The sequence below is a fragment of the Zonotrichia albicollis genome, chromosome 1 (assembly GCF_047830755.1).
Source record: "Zonotrichia albicollis isolate bZonAlb1 chromosome 1, bZonAlb1.hap1, whole genome shotgun sequence".
Taxonomy (NCBI): Eukaryota; Metazoa; Chordata; class Aves; order Passeriformes; family Passerellidae; genus Zonotrichia; species Zonotrichia albicollis.
This window is the reverse complement of record NC_133819.1, coordinates 101,744,187-101,757,232: the sequence shown is the minus strand read 5'-3', so window position 1 is coordinate 101,757,232 and position 13,046 is coordinate 101,744,187. Positions and strand designations below refer to the sequence as shown.

At 36.7% G+C, this 13,046-nt stretch overlaps 1 protein-coding gene across 1 annotated transcript in view; it reads left to right on the top strand.

The window, feature by feature from the left end:
• The window catches only part of CEP192 (centrosomal protein 192), a 78,301-nt gene extending 66,587 nt beyond the window's left edge, over window positions 1–11,714 (top strand). The window contains exons 51-55 of the mRNA XM_074546577.1: window positions 1,230–1,349; window positions 5,070–5,191; window positions 6,072–6,195; window positions 6,663–6,721; window positions 11,223–11,714. Coding sequence (XP_074402678.1) covers window positions 1,230–1,349; window positions 5,070–5,191; window positions 6,072–6,195; window positions 6,663–6,721; window positions 11,223–11,361 — 564 coding nt within the window. The 3' untranslated portion in view covers window positions 11,362–11,714. The remainder of the gene's footprint in view (window positions 1–1,229; window positions 1,350–5,069; window positions 5,192–6,071; window positions 6,196–6,662; window positions 6,722–11,222) is intronic.
• The last annotated feature ends 1,332 nt before the right edge of the window (window positions 11,715–13,046 follow it).

Genomic DNA, 13,046 nt, shown 5'->3' with positions numbered 1-13,046 from the left:
TTATTTCAGAAGAGAAAATTATTTTAAATGTTTTGTAAAATTCCAGAAGAAAATGGCAAATAATCCTGGGTTCTTACAAAACTTGTGTAAGCACCTGATTCCCTTCCTTGAAGCATTCTTGCTATACTTCTTCAGGGACAGCTGTCTGCTTCTGAAGTTGGTTTCATTTGACTTGCAATTTTATCTCCTGGCCAGTAGAGGGTTTCATAACCATAATTATAAAGCACATCCACAGATAGACTGAATGGATTTATAAGGGTCCTTTGCTCCCTTATCTTCTCTCATGATGCTACTTGAGTTCTATCTTTTCATCTTCCTTAAAACCTATCTTCTCATTGTTATGGATAATTATTTCCATAGAGATGCAATTTGTAATCTATTTACAAGAATAAAAAACCCATTCCTGACCAGTTTCATAGTAATTTCATAATATTGCAAGCCATTATTTGAATTTAAACAATTGTATTTGCCTTAGCAATCCTTGTTCAGGCCTATTTGAATAACATTTACATCATTGCCATGCCAGGCTGTGGGCTGGAGCAGTGAAGGTACAGTGCTATCATGACTGTCTGGGGTTTTTTTGCAGTGGTTGGCTAATGAGATATAGTTGTAGTGATCTATTCTAATCTGCTGCTCTCTTTCTCTTCTTCCCTCAACCTCAGTTCTGAAAGTTTATTCCTGAATTAACCTGGTACAGCACTATATGGAGACAAGCCATTGTTACATAGGTGACATTTAAGGATGATCAAATTCATAGGTTGCAAGTTGGTTTAAATTTTAGGCTTTCTAATAATTGTAGTGCAGGAATTTCAGTTTTGGAGCTGGAGGAGTTGAGTTGTTCACAACTTAGTTGCCAGATGAAGGTAGTTTTTTCAGGTGCACATATTTCCCTTCCTGGTCCCCTTTCTCTCCATTTTACTAACAGAAGTAATTGTGCCAGCACTTGCTGGCTTTGCTTAAAGCAGATTATCTGAACTCAAGTTTTGTTGAAAACTGCTTGCACAACATATTTCATCCATTTTTTTCCACTTGCGGGCAGAGGAGGATTAGCTAGTTGCATAGTTTTCTGCAAGATCACCTGTGTGTGTCGTGTGTGTTCTGTAGTGTGTAAATTTTGTGCTGGCTGAACCATAACTTTGTACAGGTTAAATTGTGAAGATCCTGAACCTGAAGATTATTAGTGTTCTGCAAAATTTTCCTTTTCTTTTTTTTTTTTTTTTTTTTTGCAGGTTGCTGTAATTTTTTCACCTAGAGATACAGGAGATTACTCCCAGTTCTGGGACCTTGAGTATTACTCAGTTGGAAATCCAAGCAGGAAATACAAATTAAAATTTCAGCTTTCTGGAAATGTGAGTATATAAAACCTATAAACACTGTTTGAGCTCAAATTTTTGATAACATCTTGATTTTACTATACACTTCTCTTTCATGTATACATTGGTATATTCTGGGAAAACTCAACCCTGCTAGTATTTTTGCTGGATTAAATTGTATTTTTTTCCTTATGTTCCTTTTCCTTATGTGATAATGCATTATCTTTTGCCATTTATAATATAAAACTATTTGTTATTTAAAGAGACTAGAGACAAATTTACATTCTATGGGAATTGTTTCTGTAGACCAAGGTATTTCTGTCAGTTTTGTTTGTTAATTTGCTTGCTGGTTTTATTTTTGTAAATAAGTAGTTGACTAACTGACCTTTGCTGTAATACATAACTCAATGTAGTTTTGGAATTTTCAAGTATCCATCTTGCAAATGGGTATTTGTGTCTCTAATAAAACCTGCTTCAGTATTTTCTCAGAGTGACAATGTAGGTGGGGATAATTGTGAAATTTATACATGGCAGCAACTGGGTTTGAGCTTCCCTTTGCTCCACTTTTGTTCCTCAGCTCAAACTTCATAGTAAGGCTTGGAAGAAGTGGGTTGGGAGTTGCAACTGTTTTTTTGTGCTCTCTCTCCTTACCTTGCTTTTTATCCCATCTATACAAGAGGAATTTACCTAGGACAGAGGATTTATTACCATAAGGAAGAATTAATTATAATGGTTAAATAAGTTAAATAAGCTGAATGTGAAGAGCTTTCTACATTCAGTATGGCATGATTGCTGTCTGTGCTTTGCCGTCCTCTTTAGAAGGTTTGACTTGATTTTTCTAAGAAGTCCACTCCAAGATTTGGGATCTTTCTTTAGGGTATTAAGCATGCTTCAGTAGTAAGAACCTTACTTATCCTTCTTACATTTGTTTTGTAGGTTCCTTGTTCTTTCCAAATTAATTGTGTTGAAATCGTACTTGTAAACAGGTTTAATATTAAATAACTTCTGATTATTTTTTTTTCTGTATAATGTTTGGTTTTAGAGGGTTTTTATGTAACTTTCATCAAATTCTTTGGTCACAATTTTCCTGAAAATTAGGAAAATGTCTAAATCATTTGTCTTTTTAAAGCTAGTTGAAGTGTGGAGAAGATTAATTGTTTAACAGAACTCTAGAGTTTTAAGGAAGTCTCTTCTTAAAACGTGACTAGTTGTCAGAGTTGTGTAAATCTTTGAGCTGCATGACTTGATATTAATGTTTTCAAACTACTACTGTGTCAGATTTGTTCTTGATTTTTTTCAGAGCTGTTAACAATTAGATCTTGATAGCATCTCTGCACATGGGAGAAAAGTTAGTAGAAAATACTTGAAATGCATGTCACGATCATTTTCAGAAAGATTTGAAAAGGAAGTACTGTATTTATCAACTAGGTAGGGAACATCTGTTCAGAAGAGGGATCAGCACAGAACATTTAGAGTGTTGCAGCTTTTAGTTGAGAAGACAAGACAAGTGAATCATAATCTGTTATCTTCTTGGGATCAAGAGTTTAGGCAGTGTAACTGAAACTTTGAAAAGGACTTGGAATCTGGTGGCTTTGCTGAGGCAGAGGGCTACAGCTGTGGTTAGTGTGACTTTTGATAGAATAAAGGGGGGAAGAGTGACTGACTGTCATTCAGAGTGACTGAGTGATGTTTATTTATAGCACCACTTCAGAAGAAATGAAAAATTTGAAAGAGCTCAGTAAGGAACTAAAAGAACATCAAGTTAGGAAAATCAGTGGCACATACCACTTTAATCTTTTTCCTGACAAATTAATTGACTGTAATTTTGGTTATGCTCTACATGTGTTTGCAGTCCTCACCATTGGAAACTGTAGTCAGGAGTTCAGCTCATCATGTCTTTGAAAGCAGTCTGAGACACAGAGGAAGGAGGGATTCTCTATGTGCTCTGAGCCCCAGCCTCTCAGTGCTGGTCATTCCAACTTAGTTTTGTCCTTTCCTGAGGAACATTTGCTCCTGCTGCTGGGAGCTGCTCCTGGGGGCTCTTTGAAGGTCATTGAGCTGAAAATGAATGTTATGCACAGGAGTCTTGGACTGGTATTTGGGTCTAACTATCAGTCTCTTCTGGGTGAACTGGCAAGCACCTGCCACAAGGCTGAGACAGCAGCAAAGTCCTGACTGCTCCTTTAGCATCTAGAAAGTTGAGGACTTTATAAAGAACCCCTGCTATTTTTTAAGATATTACAAACATTGAATGCATGCCATTTTTTAATTTACATGGTTTATGTACTTTAAAAAGTTAAATCATGTATATAAGTAACAATAAATAAGTTTGAAAGTATCAGCAGCACAGAGCTTCATTATCTTTGTGTATCTCAGAAGTGAGAAGAGGGAAAACCTTTTTTAACTCTGTGAGAAAAATATTTCCAATTTTCAAGGTATATAAATTTCTGTGTTCCTGAGGTGTCTTTGGGACTGCAGCGCTCAGTTGTAACCATTTGGAATGTTAATGTACTGCTCTCATTTGAAACAGCAGAAGTCAGTACAGGCTGTGGTAAAGCAATCAGTATTTCAAGATTCCCTTATCAAGACTGGGGTAACTTCGGATCATTTTCCATAATGTACCTTATTCTCATGCAGTCAAGTTGCCTTTTGATAAATTAGAATTTGAATGATAACAGGCATGATGTCCACTGTTTTTCACTATGTGGAAAAATAAAAGCTCTTGAAACGACACATGTGCAAATCCCTTCTTGTCTTTATCAGGTTCTACTGGGGTTCATGGGTTATTTGCAACTGAAAAATACATTCTTTAAAATAAGATTAAGAATTTTTTTTATGGCTGCTGCTATTTCTGACAGACTGATTAGCAGCTCTTTCAATAGAAGAAATGAATGTCTAAAAGACAAGTTTGTCATAGCAGCTCTATTGAAGATGAATCTATTTTTTTCATCTTCCCTGCGTCAGGGAATCAACTGCTTGTCTAAAACGTCAGCACCATTTCAAAAATTGACATAATGTTGTACAACCATAAGTGTAGGAGGTTCTTTTGGTTCTTTAACTTTGTTTAAAATGTTGTGACCCAAGGGGACTCCAAAGAATATCTGGCAAGATTCACTTAGCAACATGGAATTTGAAATTGATTATTTGTCCAATTATTCCCGTTGGGTGATCTGGTCTCCCTGTGTTAGAATACCCTAAGTGGGGGTCTTGGTGATGATAAATATTTTGGCCTAACTTCTGAATGCAGAAAATCCCATATCGTGCATTATCTGTTTCTCCCTCTCTGGAGAGGCCTTTCTTTGAGAAGGATGTATTGTTCATAGTACAGAATTATTACCAAGCTTTTTGCTGTCTTAAGAATTCAGATTATAATGCTGACTTATGTCTTCTTTCTGAGTAGTTGTTTAGCCAACTTGGTTGTTCTTGAGGCATGTGGGCATAATATCTGCAGAGGAAGTGAGGGGTTTTTTGGCTTTTAGTAAAATCTTGGTTGCTTGCAGCCTTTTTGAGATTCCACCTGCACTCCTAGTTTGTTGTGAACTGTCTTGTAATGAATAAGTATTTGTAAAGCACAGAAGCCTGTTGATGTAGTCCTCCTAACTAATTGCTTCCATCATTATGATCCAGACTCATGCTCCTGAAAGATTATTCTTGAAATAAAAAGTCTTGGATTGGGTTAGGGGAATGACTTACATTCCTGAATACTTAAGTACTTTTGAACTTGAAGTTTACAATCTTCTCTGGTTTTGCCAACAGAGTACTAAAGCAGAAAATGAAACACCAGTCATGAAATCTTCTCCAAGTGCCCTTAAGAAAAGTGAGCTTGCAGTTACACCAGAAAGGAAAGCTTACCCTGAAGGACAACCAAAAAGAATAAAGTATGTATGGACAAAACCTGACAAGAGTGTGTCTGCATCTGGGCAAGGGGGTGAGGGAGCAGAACCCAACTCCACAACCAAAACCTTTTTTACCATTGGGACATCTGTGGGGTGGAGCAGGCTTCACAGAGTCTGTGCAGTCCCTGTCCTCAAATGGTTTTGGGATTTACCGGGTCAGCTTGCTCTGACCTCACATCTGACCCTGACTGGAGCAAGAGGTTGGGCTACAAACCATCTGAATATCTTCTGCCCTGAATGATCCTGTGATTCTATGTTAGAATAAGGAGCTGTAAAAAACAGACTTGCCAAAAACTCTTGGTAGCTTTGTATTATTCAATCTTCAATGCTTTTTGTTTTCAGTTGACTTTCTGAGTTGTCTAACTATGATATGCTGTGGCGAATGAAATGGTCTTGGCAGTAGAATTTTGTCTATGCTTTTTATGTATTTGCCTTTTGGATACTCCAATTGACTACGAAGTACTGCATGTCTTAACCTTGCTGTTCAGTCTTAAGTTAATTGTCAGTTCTTTTACAATGGGATGATGTCAATATGGCAGGAGAGTAAAACAATTGGTCAAATCTGCAATCTTTGATAAGACTCTAGGTCTCTGGTAAAGCATATGGGGGAAAAATTCAGACTGTGAAAGTACATATAAGGAAATTCCTGTATATTTATGCCAGAGTGATACTTTCATTATTCTTTCTAGCTAAAATATCTTGCCTACAAAACTTGAAGTGAGAGAGTAGATGTTTTCTGGATCTTTCCATTTTTTTCTGATTTATTCTTAGAAAATACACTTGTTACTTCAAGTATGCAATCAACATACACTGATCATACAGGTCAGAAATGTTAATACCTTAAATTCCTTTTTCAAATCAGACAAAAAGAGGTCATTCAAGGGGTGTATGCACCAGAAGATGTCTACGTTTTTCCTCTAACCAGAGTTGGGGATGCATGCACGTTAAAGGTGCACTTGCGGAATAACTCCCGTACAACACACGTGGTGAGTCTGACAGATTTAATCTTAAATAGATACTTGTAAGTCCTTTCAGTTGCTCAACTGCACTGGTTTTTTCTCTTTTACTCTTGACAAAGATTGCAATAGGACATGTCTTAGTTTGCTAGTATCAAAAATCAATATTTGAAGAATTTTGATGTGTAATTTTTCTGTTTTATCTGATTGAATAACTGAGTGTATTTGTAATATATTAATAGTAAAGTATGGTAGATCATAGTTTGCATAGACTTGTTATTATTCTGATTTGTTGATTTTAATTTTTTTTATTAATTCAAAATATTGAGGTTAGTTTTTTTTCTTTATTGTTCACAAATGTGGGCATTCTCTATTTTTAAACCCTGGGTGTGTGTAAAGCTGTATTTGTAAATGACCTGATTTATCTTACATGTCATAAATTGAATATGATGGGCTTAAATATAGTGCAGTTTTAAGCATTTTGTATTAAATTACAGCTGAAATTTGTAAGTCCCAGGGAGCCTTTCTACATCAGGCACTTGAAATACTCTCTAAGGTGAGTAATGCATATGCTAACATTTTCTCCTAACAAAAAAATTAACCAAGTAATTCAGTAAGATAAATATCTTCTATATATGTACAGTGCTAAAATGTACATATAAATATTCTGGATTCTTTTGTTTGTGGTTGCTGGTTTGGTGGGGGGAGGGGCTTGTGAGGCTTTTTTGGTTGTTTTTTTTGGTTAAACTGTACTCTCTAATCTCTGTTCGAAACAGAATGAGCCCACACAGTTATTTCCGCATCTGCCAATTTCTTCACTGCAAATTGTTTCTAACAGTGCTGCTGCTTTTAATGTTAAGCCTAATGCTTCATGTAACCATTTGGCATGCTGTGCACAATCAAGTCACTCCTTCCATTTATACTTTCTGCACAACAGACCAAGCAAATTGCCTTCATCATGCTTCTAATTTGACAAACCTGCAGAGCTGCATCAAAGATTCTCTGCAAACACAAGGTTTCAGCAGCCACTGGAATTGTCTGGTCATACCAACTGTGTCAGCATTTTACCTGCATAAAAGAAATTTTTGAGTTAGTGATAGCAGTCCCTAAAAAAAAACCCAGTCATCTGTGGAGTTCATTACAAGTATGTGCCAGTAGTATTAGTCATCTCTTCAAGAAGTGCAGCATCTCACATGCTCATCTGCAACAGTGGGATTGTCAGGAAGCAGAAATGCTACTGTTTCATTAGAAGTGGTACAGCATACATTCTCAGTGTTTAAACAGGTTCCCATTTTAAACACAGGAAAGCTAAGGCTATAGAGAGCAGAAATTGTGAGCAAATTGTAAATGGAGTTAGATATTCTGCCTCCTAATCTGCCCCACATAGACAGGGCTGTGGTGGTGTTAGCCAGAGGTATTCAAAGTACTCTTAAGGCCACTTCTCAGTGCCAAGTGTTGTAACCCCTCTTAGCCTTGTGTTAGTGCTTCAATTTAAATGTCATCTTTTTATTAAATATTTCACATGAGAAGACACAGAAGGGTTTTTTGGGGGGGTAATGACCAGGATAACATCTATTCAAATAAAGACAACTACCTGGATCTGTCTGAGGCTGTACAGCAGCACACAAAGGACGGGATGACTTGATTTAGACATCCTTGACAAAAAAAATAGTAACTTCACTAGAAGATACTTTGATATTTCAAAAATATTTTTGAGGAATGATGTAGAAACTATTTGGTATATTTTCTGCATGAGATTATGCACTCCTACTGCATTTATCTAAAGTAGACTTAACAAGTTTAAAAGTCAGTCTACTATTTTTTTCCTAGTAATTTTGGCAGTTTTTTCTTTGGTTGTAAATACTAGCCTTTCCTATTAAAAAAATAATTTCTCTGAAGTCAACATAATGCTCTCCCATTTATGAGCATAAAGCACAGAAGATTTGCTTGACTTGGATAGATGTTTTTTTTAAAAAGTGTTAGAAGTGTTTTAAAAGGCTTTTATTCAAGAATAGCATCAAGGAGGATATCAGTAAAGCTGCCGGTAACTGTTTCCTTCTAAACTTGGCATCTGAGGAAGTAATGGTCAAAACTAATTGGATGAGAGGACTCTTTGCAGGAACTTGAAATATTAGTCTGTAAATAAGAGTATAAGAGTAGAAAGTACCATCTACTTTTATGTTTTTTGCCTAAAAAATTGTAATGTACTAAATGTGGTCTATTGGATGCTCGTAATTTTGAGGGCCAAATTTAAAAGTAATCCTGTGTAATCAAGTTTTAAATCTAGATAAAGAAAGTGAAACTTTGTATCTAATATCAAGAGTCTTGTCCTTCAGAATTTGGTGTAGTGGTTTTGCCAGTTCTTCAGTTGATTATGCAATCCCAAGTACCAGTACACAGCTCTGCTGTGGAATTCTGTCTCCAATTTACACCCAAAAGAGTTCTATTTGTTGACAGACTAGAATTTCTTCTACTGCAAGGAGAATACTTTTAACAATATGACTCTTAAGTGATACAAAAGTATGAATAAAGCATTAAAAAATGACAAATTCCTGTTTTCGGAAGGACTACCATGTTGCTATGCCTACTTTAAGCTTGAGAACAAAAGTGTCCCAATTTTACTGCTTTCAAAAGCCATCTGATTACAGAATAATATATTTTCCAAATACTACTATAAGGTAAAGCTGTTTGTTGAGTTGTTCCCTTCACTAATTAGTTTTGTTTCCAGTAGCCACCCTTCTGGGTGTCAGTGATCACTGTTCATTGATGAACCATTTGGTTACTGTGACTTACACTGGGCTAACTGCCCATAAACTCTTCTTTTCCAACTTACTGCAGTGTTGTGTTTTGAGGATTAGAGGATTACTTTGTCTGTGAAGCAGGCTTCAGACATGCCTGACTTTTCAGAAATGGGCGCTTGAAACTGATGCAACAACCTGTAAAAGCCATACACTAATCAGAGACTAACTGAGGTGCTGGCATAGTGGAAAGTTTGAAATAAAAGGGCTGTTTTAAGAGAAAAAGAGTTAACTGCAGCAGAATTCTACTTGTCCTGAAACTATAGTTTTTGATTACTGTACTTGAGAAAAATCTTCCAGATTGCCTAATTTCTGAGAACATTTATGTTATGGAGTAGCCCAAAGAGCTATTACATCTGGAGTCTGAACTTTTCCAGTCTTGTAGCTGAGAAAATGAAATGGAAGCAAGTGTGATGAGTCTTTTCTCACTTGTGAGAATTACAAAACAGAGTACATGATGTCTGATTTACTCTGCTTTTAGGGAAGAACAATAATGTGTTTAGCACCCACCCATTGGACACCTGAATTTAGAGATCAAGAGGAATTCAATATGGTTGTCATTTGCTAAGAACTGCTCTGCCTCAGTACCATTCAGGCCATATGGTACATATACTGGAAATTAAAATTTGACAGCCAGATGTGGCCATCTTTTTGAAAGAGCAATACCTAACTTACTGTTAAGTTTTTGATAAAGTGTAAGTTTGAGAATGGTAATATTGTTCTTTTTGAATAAGTGTTATGTAATGTATCAGGGAGCATACATATATTATTTTGGAGATGATACAGACTTCTGCATCTCTTCTGGCTTTCTACTGAATTTACTTCTGTAAATTCTCAGGTGGCCTAGTTATATGCAGCTTCACACTCTATTCCTACTAAAATTTATGTTTTCTAGCATAATGCAAGTTACAGATTAAATAGTCATACTGACGTCCTTCACTTTAAAAAATTGATTTTCTGTTAAATGAGCTGAGTAAATATCTTCAGCCTGTATATCATAGATGGCTAAAAAGACAGACACTGCCAGATTTGTTATACAGCACTTGGCAGTCAAGTATGAGACATGAAGCTGATTTGGTTGTATTCCTTTGGCGCACTGTTGGATGTAGTTCACTATGGTACAATCAGTACTTTATTTTTGTATTCACCTGATGAAAAAATACAGTAGCATCCCAGTCTTTATTCTAAATGTGTATGCTCTTATTTGATTGACCAGGCCGTTGTAAGAAAAAAATCACTGGTGTGGTTACTTGAGCACTAAGGATACCAGCAAATGAGAATTGTGTGTAAGGCAGGTATTACGCTTTCAGATGTGGTAAGGGATAGAGTAGAAGGTTAAAATCACAGACTGATTATAATAGCTTGAATTAGTGTAGAGAAAAAGAGTACAAAAAGGTAGGAACACTGTGAGAAAAAGTAGGAGAAATAAGCGCATTCCAGCGGACTTTGGACAATACTATACACTCTTAAGGAAAGGAAAATGAAGGAATAGTAAAAGCAAACAAAACTGTCTTTTCTGTTTCTACTAAGTGGGGATGTTCTATAATTCCTTATTTCAGTTTGTGCCTGTTACTGCCACCTGTTTCAGAGCTGAATGTTTCTATTGGATGCTATGGAATCAATAGACTGCCACTCAGAATTTTCAGCAATTGCTTTTACAGCTTATATTTTTAAGTAATTCAGTCTAGGCTTTTGGCAATTAACACGGATACCTATTACATTTGATATGTTTTTATGTAATCCAAATAGAAGAGGAAAAATTGTGTAAGAAAAATGGTGTAAGATTTCTAAAATGCTGTTTGAGGATGGACGTACTGATTTACAATAATTCAACAAAACATTTCTTAATGTGGAGGCAATTAAAAGTAATAGAATTTAGTAGCTTCAAATGCATGGATTTCAGAAAAGACTTGGAAATCTTAGTGTACTTGTGTGGTGTTTGAAGGGAAGAAATGTAGTCATTTTGCTCTAAATAAAGTTTATGCACTGTCAGTATTGCCAAGAGGCAGACCAAGCTTACCAAGGTAAAGCAGCAGTAAAGTATTGTATTACTTTGTATAATCAGAAGGAAAAAATTACCTTGAAGGTGAAAGCCCTTTAGAAGAAAAATAGATAATCAAATCTATAAAACTAAACTTGATGATCTGGTGCACATCCAGTATACCATTGTGGTGAAAATCTAAACTAGACAAGAATTTGTCTATCAGATAGTATTTACTTCTTTATTAACAATTTCTATGCCCACAATTGCCTTTTTAGATCCTGTCACTACATTGCTGTGCCCATCCAGTTCAAGCCAAAGGTAGAAGGAATGTTTGAAGATGTCTTCGTTGTGCTGACAAGCAGATATGGCCCAATTAAAATTCGGCTTTATGGTAAAGCTATTGCAGAAAAATAGAACAGTTTTTTATCTGTTTATAAGAATTTATAACAGTTAATATAATTTAAAATATTAAAAGATTTGCTACTACATTTCCATACTAATGTCCTACTTGTTTTGCCCTGTGATGCTGCTTTGATGAAAAGTCTTCTGTAAGATAAATTATGGTGCTTGTTTCACAAATCTGTTTTGATAGTAAAAACAGTGAGAAATAACATTGTATGTTGTAAAGTTACCATTTTGTAATTTATGTTTCTGCACTTTTAAAGGAAATGGAAGTTTTGTATTTTTGCATTTATTAGAAATAGCTAGATACTGATATATTTTATTTTAAACATTGTAAATTCAGAAATAAAATCTATTTGTAAACAGTTGGTTCTACCTGATTTCTGTCTGTTTCAGAGAATTGTTTGCTGTACGTAAGGGATCAAGCTGCCTTCTCTTAGACAATGCTAAATTTTTGGGGGAGTGTGAGGGAACAGGGGTAGGCACTGCAGTCCAGAAGCTGATCTATGAATATCACATTTCCATGAGGTAATGCTGGGATCTGACAATCAGCCCCCACCTTTTTACACAGTTCATTGGCAGGCATAAGCATTGTTTTTAATCTAACAGTGTGAAAACAATGTAAATTTTAACATGACCAATAATGCCTTCAGCCCTCCAGAATTATGCATCTTACCCAGTATTCTGTCTCTGAAAGTCACACAAAGATGATGTTACTTTGAGAAATGATGGAAGCCTGGCTGCCTACTGGTTCAATTCCATTTCCTCAGTGTCTGCCACCAGATGAATAAGGATGGGAGGTAGAATCCCACCTCTGCCTTTTCGCTGCATTTATTGGCCTGTTTGTGAATTCACCTGTTCACATTTTTTAACCCATTTGAGACTGTTTCCACGGCTCCATGTGGCAGCAAAATCTAAACGTTCACTGTCTATTATTCTTTTAAGAAAATTTGAGTTTTCCTGTGATAAACTGGATTATTTCTGATTTGAGTACTCTCTAATTTTTATATTGTAGGAGTCATTGAACAACTGTTCCCCCATCCCTTGTTGCCATGTCATAGATTCATAGAGTAGTTTGGGTTGGAAGGGAACTTTAAAGGTCATCTTGTCCACCACCCTTGCCATGGACAGGAGCAACTTTAACTTGATGAGGTTGTTCAGAGCCCAACTCAGTCTGATCTGAAATTTTGCTTCCAAGGATAGGATGTCTTCCTCTGCTCTGGGCAGCCTGTTCCCAGGGTATAATTGCCTTTCTGGGCTCCAGGTGCACATTGCCAGCTCATGGGCAGCCTCTCTCCCACCAGCACCCCAGGCTGGACTGGGCAGGGCTGCTCTTGATCTGTTCATTCCCATGAATGGTGCTGGGGCTGCCCTGACCCAGATGCAGCCCCTTGCACTGGGTCTTGTTAAACCTCAAGAGATTCCCAAGAGCTCACTTGTTGAGCTTGTCCAGGTTCCTGTGGATGGTATCCCATCCTTCAGGTGTGTCCTTCCCTGCTCAGCTTGGTGTCTGCAAACTTGCTGAGGGTGCACTCCATCCCTTTTTCTGTACCACCAATGAAGATATTAAATAACACTCGTCCCAGTATGGACCTTTGAGGGACAGCACTTGGCACTGGTGCCCACTGGGCCAGCGATCACTACCCTTTGGATATGACCATCCAAACAATTTCTTAGCCAGTTAGCAGTCCACCCAT